At 42.8% G+C, this 19,746-nt stretch overlaps 1 protein-coding gene and 1 long non-coding RNA gene across 2 annotated transcripts; both read right to left on the bottom strand.

The window, feature by feature from the left end:
* Nucleotides 1-15,740: 15,740 nt before the first annotated feature.
* On the bottom strand, nt 15,741-17,012 carry LOC147433360 (uncharacterized). Its single transcript, XR_015185479.1, has 3 exons — nt 16,849-17,012; nt 16,603-16,780; nt 15,741-16,534 (listed from the first exon to the last, which is right to left on the bottom strand). It is a non-coding gene; the product is annotated as an uncharacterized LOC147433360 (long non-coding RNA).
* Nucleotides 17,013-17,999: 987 nt separating this feature from the next.
* LOC147433359 (serine/threonine-protein kinase AtPK2/AtPK19-like) lies at nt 18,000-18,656 on the bottom strand. Its single transcript, XM_086492067.1, has one exon. It carries the CDS (start codon nt 18,654-18,656, stop codon nt 18,000-18,002), a length of 657 nt encoding a protein of 218 aa, XP_086348193.1.
* Between the last annotated feature and the right edge of the window lie 1,090 nt (nt 18,657-19,746).

Below are 19,746 nucleotides of genomic sequence, written 5' to 3'. Positions count from 1 at the left end.
GAGGTTTGTCAAAACTACAGATTTGGCTGAAGAGAGCTTTGGAAATTTTGAAAGACCATCTAGTAGTTCTTCTTTAGCTCTCTCAGCCCCTTAAGGCTCCTCGTGGCTTATGGAGTCTCTAGATTCTTGCGAAGCTGTTTGCCTGAGAGGATTAGGTTTGTTCTTACGTCCACTTGGGGCCCTTGGTTAGCATTCACATTCTCTAATGGACCCAACAAGGAACCGAAGAAGGCTTGACACATAGAAATCAAAGAGGTGGGCTCCACAATCATGTCCTGTGTAGCCTAACCATGTTTTCATGGGCATACACGGGATTAAGTTGTGATGCATCCATAGATTATTATCAAATAATGACTCTGTGATAGGTTCTAGTCTAGCTTTCGGTTCTGCTTTTGGCAGCCGAATGCACAGTTTCGTTGCTAGTATCTATGACAAGCTTAGCATCCGTAAAGGAAATATTACTTCCACTAGGCTCATGCAAGCTTGAGTATGAGTTATTAACCTCAAGGAAGCTACCTCTTACCTCTTCACCCTCTTAAGGTCGAAGGATAAGGGATCCCTTTACTAGGTTCAAGCAAGTATTTGGGGGATTTTCTTTTGTTGGTGCAATTGTGGCTCACATGCATCATATGTCACTCAAGACATTAGAGTTGAGCAATGGGCCATGTTTCTTCATTGTTAAAAAGACAATCCTTTACCCAAAGATTATTGCCATTCTTAAAGCAATTACCCTCTTCCGAGATTATTATTTTTATGGTGGGGTCCACAAAAACTAAACTCGGGATCGTGAGATTAGTTTCTATGTCGAGATCTATTGTTTTAACTTTAAATTTATTAGTTTAAAGGCGGGGTCTACAAAAACTAAACTCGAAATCTTGAGTTTAGTTTCAACAGATCAATGGTACTTTATTCTACTCCAAACGTCAAGAGAAAATCAATCGACGAGAAGTTTTGTGAGGGTTTTAGAGCCTCCCTCAACTCTTAATCCTTGTTTGTTTCTAATGGTGAACATCATCCTAAGTTGAATGTGAAAAATGAACTCAAGGAGCACCTTAAATAACATGCAATGGTGGTCTCCTAGGTCAAGTATGCAACGATGCCCCTACACTAAAAGGAGATTGTGTGATCATCATGGTACATGACTAGGGTAAAGGAGCCAATAGAGGGCCACTTAAAACATGGGGTCCAATAGCAATATTGAATGATCTGAATTATATGATAGGAGCTCGAAAGTTAACCCTAACCTAAAGTATGAAAACTATGTGTGTGCGCGTGCGCGTGCGCTTAAAGCAAGGCACATTCATTTAAGGTGGTGTGATGTTTACCACATAGATATATGTCCAAATTCCTTCTAGGGAGCTTGAGATCAGCCTTTAATCTAATGGCCTGTCCAATGCAGGATACCTTGAAATGTATGTCCATCTAGTTTATGGCATTGCCTAGAGTCTCCTTGGCTTCCTCTTTAAAACTTAAAATTTGTGTAGAACTTTGTGTTTCATACTAGTTTTCATGTTTTCTTCTAAGAAGGCTTTGCTCATTTCAAAATTAGAGGACCAACACTTGCATTTGAAAAAAATCATGTCAATGCCTTACCCTTGAGAGTCAACCCAAAGAATTCAACCATTGTATGCACTTAGGTTACTTTTTTTGCATAGGCTACTTGTCTAATCGGGCCATTTGACCATACAAATCCATGGTACTGTACCTTTTGGAGATTTTTTGCCGCTGAGATGGTTTGATCTCTTTAGGCTTCCTCCTTTGACACCCGCCCTAGAGAGTGCCACTGATTGAGCCTTTTGTGATAGTAGATGTATTTTTTGTAGTCTCTTCCTAGGTGGGATGTCTATAGCGACCAAAGGTGTTTGGACCAAGGAAACATGCCTAGTTTTTCCTTCCTTCTTATCATTATGTCCCCAACCTAGGCCACCGTTTAAGTTCCAAGTGTTGGGGTATAGGCGCCTGTGCCTGGCCCGGCCGTCCAGAGTCTGGGCGCCCACTGATTTGTATACCTTATACATAGCATAAGTGTATAGGGGGCTGCTCACTCTTTGAGTCTCCCCACCCATATCTGTGTGTCGTGTGTCTCCTTCTCTCGCTCACTCTCCGTCTGTGGTGCTCCCCGATCCCCTTCAATTGGTATCAGAGCGTAGGTGCGGAGGGAGCGCGTGTGTGCACAGTCACGACGACAGCGGAGAGCCAGTTTCATTCCCGAAATCGCGTCCATGCGCGCGCGCACTTTCAAGAGTGCAAACAGGGTTTCGACTTCGGCATCGACAAATTCAGCTTTCCGAGAGCGTTTCTCGCAGGTGTTCTGCCGTTTTATCCCCCTTTCGAAGCCATTCGAGCCATCAAAAACCTCATTCGAGCTATGGTTGAGGAGCTGCATTTTTCAGTCCTCTTTTGGTAGTTTATGCTGCGTTTTTGGGTCGAAACGGAGGTTTTTGGCATAGCTTTCACACCTGGACTCGGATACATGTGATCCAGGAGTTTATCTTGGGGTTTTGGCACGCTCCGGACGCGCTCGTCATATCAGAATTTTAAAATTCTGAACGCTGAATTTTCTGCAGCAGCAATTGTTTATTGTGTGTCGAGGATTCCACACATGGTTTGCTCTCAGATGTGAGAGTGATATTTGCTGCAAGTTTCCTCACAGGTGGGAGGAAACGACGATGTATGCCTTATGTGGTTTGATGCTCAGGGAGACTAATGTGATTGCATTTTGAGCTCGGCAATGTATGCCTCGAGCATGTTTTTTGGCAGTCACAGGTAGAGCAGATATTTGTGTACTAGATTTGCAGGTGTTTGCAATGATGTATGCAAAGTGTGGAGATTGGTGCATGCATTTGGAGTGCGGTTTGATGCGCTTTGGTTGCTCATGATTTTGAGTGTGCAGTCAGTTTGGTTACTGGTTTTGTGGCCGTTTTACTGACGAAACTCTGGCGAAATTTTCCCAGGAGTTTTATGCGTATCATTTATGTGATCTAAGTAGAGATTGCGGGTTGCACTCAGCATTTGCGTGCGGTGTTCTCTGCAGGTGGGAGATTTGTGCATGTGTATGTATCGATACCGCATAGTGTGGGCTTGGTGATTAGCTCACAGATTTGTGCATGTGTATGTATCGATACCGCATAGTGTGGGCTTGGTGATTAGCTCACAGATTGCAGTGTGATACTAGAGCAGGCGAGGGTTGTATTGACATTGCGGGAGCTCTATTTTGGAGTGTGTCTCACAGGTTTTACATTGTGATTCTAGCCATATTGGTAGACAGTTTCCAGGTGTTGTTGGTGAGGTGGTTTTGCTTTTTAATTTGCTACATTGTGCTCATGGCAGAGACAGGTGATCGATCAGATTGTGACCTCTCACAGATGCGCGTGTTTGATGGGTCAGACTTTGCGGCATGGAGAGAGTGTATGCTTGACGCATTGACACAACGAGGGTTGCATGGACCATTGAATGGTGATGTAGGTAGACCTTCAAACATGTCTGACGATCAGTGGCAGGAGCTAGAGAAGATGGCACTATCTACACTCTCTGCACCTTGCGAAATCTGTATATGCTCTTGTTATGTATGAGACTACTTCGAGAGCACTTTGGCGCAGATTACATGATATGTATGATAGATCTGAGTCATCACGGATTCGTGTGAGACATGTACATTCACGAGCACGCCGACAGGTGACATGTTGGTATTGTGGTCATTCTGGACACGTTAGACGGCGTTGTTTTCGTCGTATGCGACATCGTAGGAGACATGGCAGTCTCAGAGATGTATGTAGTGATGCCATGGACTCAGTTGCTTTGACAGTTGAGACACATGTAGTGTCGGAGTATACTAGTGACGTGGATGTCACTTTTACCTCGAGCTATGCATGAGATGCTATACATGTGGATAGTGCACTCCCTTCGCAGTGGTTGCTAGACGCAGATGCTATGTTTCATGTCACGCCGCATCGTGCATGGTTTTGTAGCTATTCTAGCGGGATGCTTGGCAGTGTACGTTTGACCGATGGATGGGTGCATGCGATAGCAGGTGCAGGAGATGTGAAACTGTCATTACCGAGTGGTGCATCTTACTTGTTACGACATGTGCGCTATGTACCAGATTTGACAGTGAGTTTGATCTCGATTGGTCAGCTTAGAGATTGTGGATGTCAGATTTCGCTACGAGAGCGAGATTTTGTGATGCATTTGGGTTCGCTAGTGATTGCGAGAGGTGCCAGGAGTGGTACAGGTTACCCATTGCATGTGGATCACGGGAGAGACGCTGTTGTCTCTGTGATCACACAGCTAAGTAGAGAGAGAGAGAGCAGGCGAGTCTCTTTTGCTTGTGGGTTGCAGGATGCTTTGCATAGAGTGCAGAGTAGTGAGCTCGTTGTGCACACAGTTGGGGCACGACTTGAGCAGTCACACAGAGAGGTGACAGAGTCAGACATGCATGCTTTGCTAGTGACTGAGCAAAGCAGAGAGTCAGTTTTGCGAGATACTTCTATGCAAGATAGACAGGTAGAGCGGTCTTGCTCTAGTGAGTCACGCCAAGAGGAGGTTGTGCAAGAGTCTATGCATACGGAGTTAGAGCATGAGAGCTCTAGTGAGTCACAGCAGATTGAGTGGTCATGTTTACAGTGGATGATTGCAGAGGAGACTGAGATGTCAGCGATTATGCAGTCATTCCTTTCTATGGTCGACAGCATGGGGATATAGTTGTGCAGGATATGTCTTCCAGCAGACACCTACAGCAGCTGGTTTGCTCTGAGGTTGCACGACAGGTTGATGCGTCTTTTGTGGACAGTCAGGAGATGTATGTGGTTGACACGCCTTGTCAGTCAGAGATGCCTATTGCCAGGGATATATATGTTGATGCATGCTCCGTAGAGCGAGCAGGGCCCGCTAGCAATGCATCGGCATTCGGTGGTCTCATGTATGAGATGTTGATCTTGAGACCGGATATTGCAGCTGCAGTGGGAGCATTTGCAGTTGGGGTTGTCAGTCGTTTGTTGACTGATGATGGCATAGTGCACGAGGGAGATATGTAGGTATTGCGTACATACTTGCAGTACGTGTGTGGTATGTCTGGTGGTGTATGGACTTACACGGGAGCAGGACAGCCGGATGCACACGATTATAGCCAGCCAGTGGGCATCGGTTGAGAGCGGTTTTCTCTCGCCTTTTGTAGTCTTTAGACTAGGTTCTCTTGCTTAAAGGCACAGTCGCCTTTAAGTGGGAGGTTGTTGGGGTATAGGCGCCTGTGCCTTGCCCGGCCGTCCAGAGTCTGGGCGCCCACTGACTTGTATACTTTATACATAGCATAAGTGTATAGGGGGCTGCTCACTCTTTGAGTCTCCCCACCCATATCTGTGTGTCGTGTGTCTCCTTCTCTCGCTCACTCTCCGTCTGTGGTGCTCCCCGATCCCCTTCACCAAGCCCTCTCAAGGTATGAAGATCTTGGAACTGAAGTTCCAAGCCCTATCAAGGTATGCAGGGTTCTTTGCCTTATATTGAGTTCGATAAGTCCTACCTGTGAATGCGAACTCTATATAGGGAAACCCATTGGCCTTATTAAACCTCTCGTATTCCAAGCAAGATGGCCCCGAGGCCCTTGGAGGTTGAAAGGGTTGACTTCTAGAACTTTTTTCCTCATGTGGCAAAGAATTGTGGTGTGGAATTAGAGTTTATCAAGCAAACATCTATTTTACGAATGGCATAGGGAGTGTTTATAGACACAACATAGATTTTCTTTTCCTATTAAGATACGAGTTGGCTTTAGTGGAACTTTTGGTTTTCTCGTGGTCTCCTTGCATGAGAAGATTTAGAAATTTTCCCATGTAGGCAAAGAGAGTCTTTTTTAGCGTTTTTCATACAATGCATAACATCATGAGCTTCTGCTCGAGAGGCACCACATACCTAGCTAGGTACGATTGGGGCAGGGGACCACCCCCCCCCCCCCCCCCCCCCCCCCCCCCCCCAATCAGGCCGACGGTCCCCTACCCCCAATCGCACCTAGCTAGGTATGCGGTGCCTCCCTCACAGAAGCTCATGATGTTGAGGTAAGTCACAATGTGGGAATTATTGTGAGAATTTATCTTAAACTTCTCGTGAATTGGTTGTTTGCTCATCCTCGTTGGTCTGATTCGGACCATTGGTTTACAAAAGGACTTGCGGGAGGCATGGGGGGCATCGGCTCGCTTTGAGCTTGGCAATATTTCTACATGAGTCCATATCCTCCTTGTAGAGTCTAGTCTTGAGGAAAAGGGTCCCTTGGACACTCTATCAAGCAAACATCCTCTTCTTTCAACTATTAATGGGGGCTAGGGAAGTTCTGCTCTCTCTTCTTGAGAGGTGACATACACATTGACCCCTAAGAGATTAGGGTGAGACTAAAATAATGCTCATGTTGTGCCCCTTAAAGCCCCTCTCGAGACTTTTAGCGATGGATGCTATTTACAAGGTAGTCCCAAAATGAAGTGTGAATGGAGTAAAAAATATGGTTCTACTGTAGAATGGTCTCTAGAGGTGCCTCTTTCTAATCGATTTGACTGGTATTGGTAGGAACTCTTGAGGGTACTTCGGAGATGGATGCAATTGTTATACCCAACCTCAAATATATGTAGGGCCTAGGGCTAAAAGTTACCTTGTCTTCCCTCTCACACTTTTTGGCTCTTTGCTAAGTTTGTTGTACTTGCTTGTAGCATTTTTTCCTAAAGTGTTTTTTGCAAAAAGCCTTTTCTCATTTTATTTGGCAATTTCAAGGTCTGATAAATGAAAGACGGATGCAAAGTGAGGATAGCAGATGATATGTACTTATGCCATGAAAAATTTGTATAAAAAAAGCCTCCATAGATGCTCAGATGGTTTTAAATAGCAGGTTCCAAAAGCACCTAGCCTAGAAGGATATCCACAAAAGGTATCATTGATCTCCTAAGTAGGTCCAAAAAATTTGCAGTTTGACCTTATATTTTTTTTATTAAAAATAGTAAGATTTCCTAAGGAAATATCCTATAAAAAAAAGTACTAACCCTATGTGCCAATTTGTAGTTGGTTTGTATGCTAATTTCTAAAATCTAACTAACCCTAATGATAATCCTAATTTTAATCTTACTTAATCCTACTCTTAACGATGAGAGAAATACCAATAACGAGAGATTTTGTTAAGGTTTTAGAGCCTTCCTCCCAACTCTTAATAATAGTTTGTTTTAATAAATGCTTAGCTTTGTTCTAATTTAACTAGGAAAAATGAATGCAAAAAGCACCACAAACACATGCAATGGTGGTCTCCTAAATCAAGTACATTATCATAAACTCCCTGACATTTAAGAAAAGGTCATGTGGTCATCATGTTATAGAACCTTTTGCAATAAAATAAATTTGTCAATCCTAAGAGCATGGAAATGAACCCCGACTCAAAGTATGTTTAACCTTATCAAGCTATGGCTGTAAGCCTAACTACTCTCTCAATTTTGGTGTACACTTATCCGAAATGGAATGCAATGCTCAATTTAATGCCCAATGCCCTTGCTCTCCATGTCACTACCATAACTCAATGTAGATACCAAGAGAGGGATAGGCTATAACACCTCCTTCAAGACCTAAAGAGTCAATGTGAACTTCCAATGCAATCCCTCTTGCCTCTTCTGCCCCGGTCATGACGCTAAATGTGACGCATGCAAGAGAGACTTGAACACTTAGATTAACATGCATTCAAGAAAATCTTTTTTTGATTCTTCTTCATTAACACTGATTTCGTTTCAAAAGGACTTTTTGGTGTTATTTTCAAGTTATTTTTAAGTATGGCACACAATAGAATCCATATAAAGAATGGAAATATGTCTCTTGATATAATTCCAATAAATTGAAGGGGGTTTTTTTTTTTGTATGTATATGGTATAGCACACAAGTTTCTATGCCAAACAAAACTTTACATATGTATATATGTATGTTTTTTTTTTTGGTATGTATATGGATTCTATGCCTAACAAAACTCTACAACACTTACTAGAGCAAGAAGGATTTAGCATGCAAAAAATCCGATGATTTTCTCCTCCCAAAGAACATAATATTGTCGTTAAGTTACTAAACAAGATATATTTTGAGGTTAAAAGAGAGGAAAAAATTGTTCCATTCTTTATGCTCGACTATCATGCATAACAAAGCATATCACAAGAACTTTGGAACCGCAACACAACCCAGGTATGAGCTCGCATCAATCACGATAGAATGCGATCTGTGTTGGGTGTGTGTGTGGGGGGGTTGGTTTATAGTGATATCCAATATGGTAGTGGACAAAGGACGTTCTATTTTGGAATGCCAAGAATAATCTTTCATGTAAGAATATAGGGAGTATATTGTTAAATTAAAGAGTAAAATGAGAGAATCAAAAGCTCTCCCTCTCTATCTCTCTACAAACAAGAGTGGATCAACCTGTTAAGAGACAAGACACCTTAGCAAGTTGATTCTTCTCCAAGTTCACATGGATAAACTGATTACGATTCACAAAGTTCACCACCTTGATGTTGCAAAAAGCCAAGTATAGTGTGTTGGAATTAGGGTTGCAGAGAAACGCACACAGCTTGGAGAAGATGAAGGAAGCTCAAGGCACACAATAGAGAGTGTGTTACTTAGTGTGCAATAGAAAGATAGATAGCCCTAGAGTGATGGGCGTATATACAATGCTCGGGGGAAAAAAACTCCTAGAGAGGGAAAAAATGCCCCGACGGTCCTAGTGTGTTCACACTCATCACTATCACATGTATATGGTAACAAATCTCCCCTGGATTGATGCGGTGAACGAGAGCTGGCACATGAGTAAAGGGAAGTGCCATACCCTGAGGACATGATCAATCCACAAAGGGGAGTAAGCCCGAAGCTTTGCGAAAAGCTTCAAGCTTCTCACGAGACAATGCCTTTGTGAAAAGATTTGCAAGGTTGTCATGTGTTGGCACATAAGCCAAGCTCCTGTCGAGAGCCTCTCCCTGACATAGGGGTAATGCACCTCACTGTGCTTTGTGCGAGCATGAAAAACTGGGTTTCTGGCAACTGCCAATGCGCTCTGATTGTCAGTGTAGATAGTGTTGGCAGTGTCCTGTCCAACACCCAAATCAGCCATAAGGTGTCTGAGCCATACACACTCAACCGTAGCTGTGAAGACTGCCCTGTACTTAGCCTCACAACTCGAAGTGGCCATAGTAGGTTGCTTCTTTCTCAACCATGATAGACATGAACTGCCGAGCATGAAACAAAAACCACTTGTGGACACTTGCGTGTCAAAACAACCAGCCCAATCTGAGTCTGAAAAAGCATGTAAGTCTGGCGGCAATGATCCACCCTTGGGATAAAACAAGCTGAGATGTACAGTGCCACTAAGATAGCGGAAAATCCTCTTGACAGCCTGCCAATGCTTAGACCCTGGGCTATGCATAAATCTGCTGACATATGAGACTGCAAACTGAATATCTGGCCTCATGTTGTATACATAAATGAGGCAGCCAATAGCAGTTTGGTAAAGAGTGACATCAGCAGGATGGCCAACATCATGTAGACTCAGCTTCAAACCTGTTTCCATGGGAGTGGCAATAGGTTTGCAATCCTCAAGTCCAAACTTACATAGCAATGTCTCTATGTAACTTTTTTGACAGAAGGCAATACCACCATCACACTGCTTAAACTGTATACCCAAATAATGATGCAACAACCCCAATTCTTTCATCTTGAAAGTAGCATTCAAATCAGCCTTAAATTCAGCAATATGTCTCTCATTTGGTCCAGTGATGAGCAAATCATCGACATAAAGAACCACAATGAGAAGTACATCACCCTCACGCTTTACATACAATGTGCTTTCTGTTTGACTATTACGAAAGCCTCGTTTACCCAAATGAGTGTTAGCTTTCTTATACCAAGCACGAGGAGATTGCTTCAAACCATTTTGCTGAGGTGTATAAGGCACTGTACATTGGTGTTTTATCCCACGACTAGCCAGAAATGCATTAAATTCATGAGACATGTACTCCCCCCCTCGATTGGAACGGAGGGTGCCCATAGTACATTTCGAGACATTTTCAGCCATAGCCAAAAATTGTTTGAAGCACATAAAAACTTCGAACTTCGCTTTAAGCGGAAATACCCATCATGCCTAGAGTAATCATCAATGAAAGTCACGAAGTACAGGTAATTGCCCAGAACGGAGTTTGCATGGGCCCACAAACATCACTATGCACAAGCTGCAACCTGCATGTGGCCCGAACTGAACCATCCTTTGGAAACTTAGAACGCTGTATCTTACCCAAAATACAGCCTTCACAAACATGTTTGATTGGTGCTTCAACAGGCGGCAAAGAAGCAACCATATCAGATTTCTGCAAACGCAGGAAACTGGCAAAATTCAGATGACCAAAACGTGCATGCCAAAGTTTTGCATCTGAAATAGCCCTTGAATCTGCAACAGCATTTGCAAAATTTTGTCCACACTTGTCATACAAAGTGAGCTTATATAGCCCACGGCACAAAAGGCCAGATGCAACAATTTCATCACCAAAACTGAGATCATGAACTGTACATCTGTCATCCACAAATTTGACTACAAGTCCAAGTCTAGCAAGTGCGGATAGAGACAAGAGATTCTTCTTGATCCCAGGTACATAAAGTGCATCAACAAGTGTGAAGGAACTGCCATTAGCAACAGTAAGCACAATCTTTCCAACTCCCTGAACTGGATAAGAGGCATTATTGGCACAAGTGACAAAATTCCCATGAGGGACAAACTCGAGAGAGGTGAACAATTCACGATGTGAGGTAATGTGCTTTGTAGCACCACTATCGAAATACCAGACATGTGAATCTGCAGCAACTGACAAGCATGCATCATGGACAGCAGGATTGTAAGTGCACTCTGCGCTAAAAGCCCATTCTGCATCAACATCAGCAACACAGTCTCCTTTCACAGAAGACTCAACAATGGCTGCATTTGTAGTGGAACCAGCATTTGCAGTGAAACCAGGCAACTCTCTTTCTTCTTAGCCTCTTTTGCCTTCAACTTAGGACACGACTTGATCAAGTGATCATTAGCTTTACAATAATGGCAATGCATCTTCTTTTTGCCCTTATCACCAGAATTGCCAGACAAAGTGCTGCCAGCAGAAGCATTGGGAACAGAAGTTTTGCCACTCGTAGCAGAACCATAAGAAGTGGCTGCATTGCTGTTACCACTCTTTCTTTGAGAAGCAATAAAAGCCTGTTCAACTGCACGCTGTCTAGTCCTGTTTTTTCTGGAAAGTGACTCTTGCAATAGCAATGTGCATAATACATTAAACTTGACAACTTCTGGATTTCCTTGGGTCATAAGTCTCCAAGTACTAGTAAAAGTCTGGTAAGAATCTGGTAAGGCATCAAGAACAGTTTGCACAAGGAAACTGTCTGAAATGACTTCACCTGCAGCAATAAGTTGCTCATTGATATCCTTGACACTAGCAAGGAAAGTGTCCATATCATCTTCCTGATGCATAAGCTTCGACTCCAGCTCTTTACGCAGCAAAGCAATTTTAGTCTCATTGCGACTTGCATAAAGACCGGCCAAAATATCCCAAGACTGTTTTGTAGATTTTGCTGAACGGATGTGAGGAACAATGGTGCGCTTCATAGACGACGCAATCAATGCATGAGCCTGCGTATCCTTTACATCCCAACTATCCTTTACATCCCAACGAGCTTGTTTTGCCGTAGGCAAAACAACTCTAATAGCAACAATCCTTGCAGCAAGACCTGCAACATCCTCAACATCGCCTACATCCTAAGAACCAGGACGTACATCAATGCCCTGTACAATGTTCCAGACGCCCTTTGACACAAGAACATGTTGCATCATATAAGCCCACATAGGGTAGTTGTCCCCATCCAACCTGTCCTCAGCAGAAAACATCTTGAACACATCTGTGTTGTTTTCAGCCATGGTAAATGCTTGACTTGATGTGCAAACTGCCCGAAAATAGGAGAAACGGAGCGGGAACAACACGTGCTATATAGCACAAGCTGTAGAAGACTATGAGGCACTTGCTATTCAAAAATGCCCCGGCGGTCCTAGTGTGTTCACACACATCACTACCACATGTATATGGTAACATAGTGAAACACCCTTTGTACATAGGTAGTAAGCTAGTAAGTAGGGCACAATACAATACATCCACACTATAGGTACACAAGCACAATATACATAGAAACTATCACTATCCCGCATGTTAATACATGTCATTTTTAAACAAAAATGTGAGGTGCAAGTGGATTGTTTAAGTCAATTAAAAGTTCAACTAGCCAATTTTATCATCATCAAGTTCGTCATCACCATCTTGCATTCTAGCTTGTATCAATGCAATAATCTCTCATATATCATCACCCTCTCCATTTGCAGCTAGCACATTGTTTAGTTATGTGTTCCTAACAACACACATTAGGATGACTAATACTATTCAAACAGTAAGGACTAGGATAGACACCAATCACATCTCTACAGGGTGATCTCTAAAAACTCAACAAATTATTATTAAGAAAAAAAATTAAAGCGTAACTAAAAGAATTACAAGGACATGAAGGCAGCATCAACGGTGTAGAAATAGCACATGACAACAAAAACATTGAGAAATACTACTCAATACTCATAGTTGCGTGATAACGCTTTGTGTGAATGAGTCAAATTATAATTTGATGACGATATTTGCAAAAACAAGAGCAAGATCAAAGCATGATTAGGTTGTCGATGTCATCAATAATCTTTTACTTTCCTGACCATATGTCTGAAATGACCTTGAATTTACTCCATATTTGAACAAGGAGGACCAAAGATTAGAGGCATTATGACCTGGGATGGTGTCCCTCATGATCCCCTCATTGATGAGTATGAATGTGTAATTGAACGAGCAGCTTGAGCTCTAAGGTTAACAAGCTAGCAGGACATACCTTTAATAACAGAGACACGTTGATGCTAGGGTAGTGGGGGTGCTGATGAGGAAAAAATCCTATCCATCCCAACGCATGAAAGAGGTGACCTTGCAATGGTACAGTCTCACAGTTGGCTCACCTTCACCTCTAGATCCTTGAGGCTTGAATCCCTCCAACCTCTGCGAGTTTTTGGAGAAGATGAGCACAAAGCCCCGTGCAGCAATCATGAGACAAGTTCGCATGTAACACGAGTTGGAGCTACAAAAAATCATTATTCTTTGAGTCTACATATGGATGCTCCAAGGCCAAGCTCATAGATTGATTTCCCATGCCCTTACACTGATCCATGCAAGGTATAATCCCTGGTGGTGGCAGCGAGCCTCACTCTCTCTCTCTCCCCAAGATGATATCAACCCACAGGTTGCTCGTGGCACCATGGACACTGGGATCACCCCCTACCAATTGTGCATAGATTAGTCCATGCCAAGCAGTAGTAGCTACAAATTAGCTAGAGCATGAACCAATGCTCATCACACTCACAAATGTGAGACCAATGACAGGCGAGTGATAGCAGGTAGAGAGTGTAACACTACAACAGATGATATGCATAGCACTAGGCAAGTGTTTGATCGTGCTATGGGCAATGCCCGGTCGTTTAGATTCCCTGCTGGCCCTCTTGTAGCTGGCGCCCACGTGCAATATAGTGATGGAGTCTGAGAGGACTCATGGAGCATATTGAACCAATGCTCTTTCGCTTTGGCCGCTATATATATGCGTGTTTGGCCGCCGTGACATAGCCAAAAATTCCATCCTATCCACTATCAGGGATTCTCTCTCTCTCTCTCTCTCTCTCTCTCCACACACACACACACACACACACACACACACACACACACACTCTGCTGCATAGTCGCTCTGCAGTACAGTGAACATAGCCTGCATTTCTGCATGCAAGCTGAACAAGCAAAATACTTAGACCAAGCTATGCATGGAAAATTTACAAGCTTCAAAATTAATCCTATGACAATAACCACTGAAATAACATTTGTATCTCCTAAGGTTCAAAATAATTGTTATACAACTACAACTCAAGAAAAACTTGGGCAGAATGTAATCCCATCTACAAAGTTTAAAATCTACCTTTATATTTTCAATCCAAAAACTACAAAGTTTGGAGAGATTCAGTGAAAACACCTTCAAACAAAGTCCATTCACCTTTTAAATTTTTTATGCTCAGTTGTGAAAGGAGTCTTTTTGACTCGTGATGAGCTGTTATCATGTCACAACAACTCCCCATTCTTATGCAAGGTGTCATCCCATGTCTCAGGTCCATCTTGCTCCCATCTAAAAAAGTTAATTGATCTTTTGTTGTTAGCACTTTCTTGGACCGAGTAGCTTTGTCAAGCTTAAAAGGAAAAACTGCATTGCTATTCTGCCTTACTAAAGATGGTAAGAGCGTCTGTAGTGCCTTTAATGAGATACATCATTCCTATTTGTTGCATCCAGAGAAAGACTTACCTGATGAAGGCCAGACCCACCTTCACGCATACTAAAAAATAACCAGGAATTGCCACTGAACTACTTTGAGGAGCCTAGAGGAGAGGTAGGGGTAGACACCCTTCCATTATTCTTTTCGTGTTGCATTTGTTGAGTTGGACCTAACCTTATCTGAGTGCATACATGGATCAGCCTAGTAGGCATCCCCTTTGAGCTGGCAACATAGAGAAAATAACAAGACTATTAAGACAAGCACCAGATGCCAGACGTGCACGACTATTCATCAGGTACGGCATAGAATATCACATCTCACAAACCAAATTACTTAGCATATTGTCCACCAGGAAATTCTATTTTTGAAACCCATCATGAGTACATCCACAACTTCTATCGGCAATCAGAATAATGGGATCAATGTAGTCCTTAAGGTGTATAGGTCTTGCAATTGAAATCTTGTAATGTCAAAGAACATCTGATGACTGAAGGCATCACTGGATCACTGAGTTTGGTGCTCATGGCTAGTGTTGGTCATCTCCATAACAAGCAAGCAGGCAACAACAACATCACTGCATGACTCCTCATTCCTGGAGTCATCATTTGTTCTTGCATCCATGAGACCATAGTCTGACCACGATTCTGATTCAACTACTGCTGGTGCATCATCATCTCGGTGACCTTAACAAGTTTTCACCACCTCTATGACGGAGACGGGATAAGCTTCTGGATCAGAGTTGGTTGTAGAGGAGGCACCCTTGTCTGTGGCGATGAACGGGGTCCTTACTTCTTGGCTACTTGAAGCATCCTCTTTAGAGACAGGATCCCAAGCTTCCTACGGATAGAGGCATGGTTACTGATACTTTCTCCTTATGAATGTCATCATAGCCTTTTGAGCCAAGATAGGCACATTCAAAAAATGCATTGGTGGATGTGGTATGCTGAGCCATATCTCTTCTGCTCTCTTAGTTTTAGTTGTAGTACTTTGGCATCAGATCTTTTCATCGTGCACTGCAACTACTCCATACACAATTTACCTTCATCTTTCTTTACCTGCTGTAAAACAACCAATAGCAGTAGTAGTCAAACATGTACATTCACAACATGAGAAAAATGATGGAGAAGAATAAGGTATTTGTGTTGGTGTAAAGTTTGTGTGCACAATGAGAGAGAGAACCAAAGTTCCATGATGATTGTGGGAGTTTGTGATGTAGGTGTGCAAGGGAAGAAATGTGCACGTGCAAACACGTGCATTTGCTCGTGTTTTGGGGGGGGGGGGGGGGGGGGGGGGGGGGGGGGGGGGGGGGGGGGAAGGGTGCAAAGAGATTTGAAAGCTTTTTTGTCAAGCACAACCCAAGTTGTTCCCATTCTATACTTTGTGCTTCCATGGCAACAACACCCTTACTTGAACCAGATAATACTCACACATTCAGTTTCACCTTGAAAGTAACAACTAGGTGAAGTCAAATGGGTTGTTGAACACAAACATCAATAGCTAAAAACGAGCTTTGCATCAGATGCATGGTATGAGAAGGGTGAGGTTTGATGGGCTGAAACATGAGAAGGTGGAACTCTAAGGTGAATCTACACATATAAAAAACAATTCAAATCCCTGCTATGAATCAAAGAGTTCTTGCAAATGTTGCATGGCATGGAGCAAGAACTGGCGACTTCATCTTACACCTCCTTTGCATTTCTTGGCCTGCTAGCTTTGCTTCCACGGCTCACACAGTCTCCGGCTAATCTGGGAAAGCCCCAATCTTGTGCTGCTCTGAGTAGAGCAGAAGATGAGTCAACAGTGACTCACAACCACCCAACAAAGAGAAGACATTTAGATAAGATATCGTACACAATTTTCCTCCCTGCAACAATGCTCAAGAGTAATACGATCTCCTGCATGCACCACATTGCTGAGAGCCCATTACAATGCATACCTGGTTATCTCCTTTCCTGCATTTTCGTTTAAGCTTGTCATTCCTACCATTTCCAGAAGCGAAGGTGGGAATGCCGAATGAATTCATCATGTTCAAATTGAAAATAGGTAAAGCGTTGCTCCCATAAGACCAGGATGAAGCTCTTCCTACCAAAAGGACAAAATAGTGTCCTTTGAACTTCTTGGCAACTGGCAAGAACGTGACCTGTAAGAGTCAAGAGGAATCCTTCAGCCAGCTATGAAGAGACATGACTCACCATCACGGTGATCCTGGTGAGGGCTCAAAGTTGCAAGCATCGCTTCAGCTCCAGGTAGCCTTGCCTACGACTTTGGCACTCCTGTCAATCTCAAGCTCGAGGTTGCCATGGCTACAACTCTCGAAGCAGCACATTGAAGCTCCCACATTTCTGTGCAGCAGCGGCCATAGTCCTCTATCTGTCTCCCAGAGAGGTGGATCAATGCTTGGTTTGAGAAATAACATTAAAGAGAAAAGATGTTATTACCATTCCTCCATGATGATGGTTCCACTCTGATGATGATGCCCTTATGCAGGGGGCTGAACAAACTCAGGAAAATACAAGAGGGGAGCCATGTCAAAGAGGAGATGGAAGAGAGATTGGGCAATCTCACGAGGCAGAGAATGTTTGCTACAGAGACACAAAGCTGTGTCATAAGAGCTGTCACATTTGCTGTTGACTTTGTCCAGTCAATGTTCTTGAACCATGGACTTTCCTTAACACTAGTTTGGTACCAAAACAAGACACTTAAGTGTCTTTTTTTTCTACAAATTTACATTAAATGTTACTTGCATTAAACGGTTTAACCTTCTTGATAAGCTCAAATATGTTAGGTAGAGGGTATTTAAGAAATATAACCTTGCATTTTAGAATCTACCATGATCATCAAGAACTATACTCATCACTTTGACTCTTGTAAGACTGGGACTAATGCTTTGAAGAAATCGCCTTTATAAGCTCAAGAAAAAATGAAGCCTTGGTTTCAATATTATTATAGATAACTCAAGATTTTCAAGAGTTTTTGCACAATAAAAAATTCAAGATAGAGTTCAAGAACCGATATTTAATTGAGTTAGGGAGCCCAAAAAATATGTAGTTTCTTGGTTTAAACATACAAAGTCATTTGTAGTTGTCAAATTACACTAGAAGAGTACCAATTTTATGAGGGGACCTTTGGAAGACCAAAATTATGCTCTTATTCAGTATGTGCTCAAGTATGAAATTATGTTTATAACTTGCTTGTGACTTGAAAACTTATCTTTGAATTGCATTCCATTGTTTTGTAACACTAAGTGCTAACACTTGGCTTTTATAAACAAAAAAAAAGCTATCTCTACATAAAGATATAAGAATTTTATGACTATTTTGGCAAAATAGCTTGATATTGTATGAAAATTTATGACTTAGAACTTATCAGAATTCTCTCTATATGGATTGTATTTTGATATCGAGAAAAATCCAGTGTTTTCTTTCCCTCATAACCAACCTATGATAGAAGCAAGGTGTAAAAAACTTCTTTCTAGATTGACAAATAATCTACCAAAACTTGGTAGAAAAACAAGACACTTTAGTGTCTTAGGACACTTAAGTGTCCAATTATAGAACTATTGTTAATGTCATGGACTGTCCCGAGGCGCTTATTGGGGTCCTTGACACTCCTTGTGCAGCAAGCCTTTAAGCAGAGAATGGCCATCCCCGGACAAGTATGCGGCAACCTTGATCGTTTCGTCAACACATCTTAGCATACTTTTGTCCTCATCAATATTGCAACCGCACTTGCCAAAGGGCAGGGAACCGAACACCATCTCAAATAAGAGCACCCCAACACTCCACCAATCCAAAGCAAAACCATACTCCTTGCCTTGCATCATCTCGAGCGCCATGAAAAAGTATGTTCCACAAGGAGACAGGCCGATCTTTCTAGATTCTTTGGAGGATTGGCAACCAATATCCATATCTAAGCGGAAGTCAAGGAGCTTCACATGGCCGTCATAGTCGAGGAGGATGTTCTCCAGCTTGATGTCACGATGGAGGATGCCGTGCAAGTGCAGAAAACTGTGAGCATGGGCTTCTGCAAAGGGGCCATCTTCCTCAAGTTGGGAGAGGAGGTCTCCACCATGCAGGAAGTCAAGGAGGAGGTGGGCCTGTTTGCTGGAGAGCAAAGAATCCCAGAGATGATGTGAGGATGAGGGTCTGATTGCAAGCGAGATAGGATATCGAGACAAGATATCGCGCTCATCCCTGACGTAGTGGAACTTGGCAATGTTGATGCTCTTGAGGCCATGGGAGGCCATGGGTGAGCTTGCGCTAGCAGGAGGAATCAAGGGCTGTGCGCCATAGTGCAAAAGCAAATGGTAGTAGACAAGAGTGAATAGAGCTAGATGATGAGATTTTGAATTCCTATTTAGGGTGTAGCAATTACCTTCAATGAAAATGCAAGCTCATGTCAAGACTCCTCAAGAAAGTACATTCCATGAATCCATGGAAGAAGGAGACTTTACTTTGGTTTCCACGTGTCCTGATTTAAATGACCTATAGTTATCCGATCCACAAGAAGATCATTCCCTTTACAACTCAATCCATGCAATTAATCACCCACTAGCTTCAGAAATCAACACAAAATTTTCAACCCAAAAATTTTAATCTTATTTTTAGCCAACCAAGAATAAAACTCATCTCTATGGCCTTTGCCCTTTGGGCAAGCCAAAAATGACAACTTCAATATATACCTCCAGTTTCAAGGGGTGAAAGAACTTCTTAAAATAAGAGAGTGGATGAAATAACTTCTCAAAATAAAAAGGTGACTCTTGAGATTTCTGGAGCCACCCATTATGCTCATTCTTTATCATTTAACCTCTAAGGCTTTCAAGGTTTCATGTTTTCAAAGGCACCCCAAAATCTTTCCCTTGGTAAATGAGCATTCATTTCATATTTCAAAGCTCAAAAGATGTCCATCATTAGATTTACTAGTAAAACGGCTTCGGCGGCAGCATGGCCCCTCTTTACCCCGTCGCACTCGCCACCAACTTACTCCTAAAAGCCTTTCAAATTGGATTTTGCTACTCTGTAAGGATTTACAGCTCCCAAAAACCCTTTCCCTATAATTAATCTCCCCACAAAGAGAAAGATTTTGTGCACTGGCTGCCATGCACCTTGGTTGTCGTACGACATAAAGGCAGAAGGCCATCTCCAACAACGACAACCCCCCCCCCCCCCCCCCCCCCCCCCCCCGGGACCTCCTTGGCAGTCCTCTCTCTCTCTTCTCTCTCTCTCTCTCTCTCTCTCTCTCTCTCTCTCTCTCTCTCTCTCTCTCTCTCTCCAAGTCGTTCGAGGCAGGCTGCACTTGCATTCGCAATTTTGTGCATTGGTCACTGTGCACCTTGG

The sequence above is a fragment of the Adiantum capillus-veneris genome, chromosome 20, assembly GCF_014529385.1.
Source record: "Adiantum capillus-veneris isolate H3 chromosome 20, ASM1452938v2, whole genome shotgun sequence".
NCBI classification, from domain to species: Eukaryota; Viridiplantae; Streptophyta; class Polypodiopsida; order Polypodiales; family Pteridaceae; genus Adiantum; species Adiantum capillus-veneris.
This window is presented reverse-complemented; position numbering and strand designations above follow the sequence as displayed.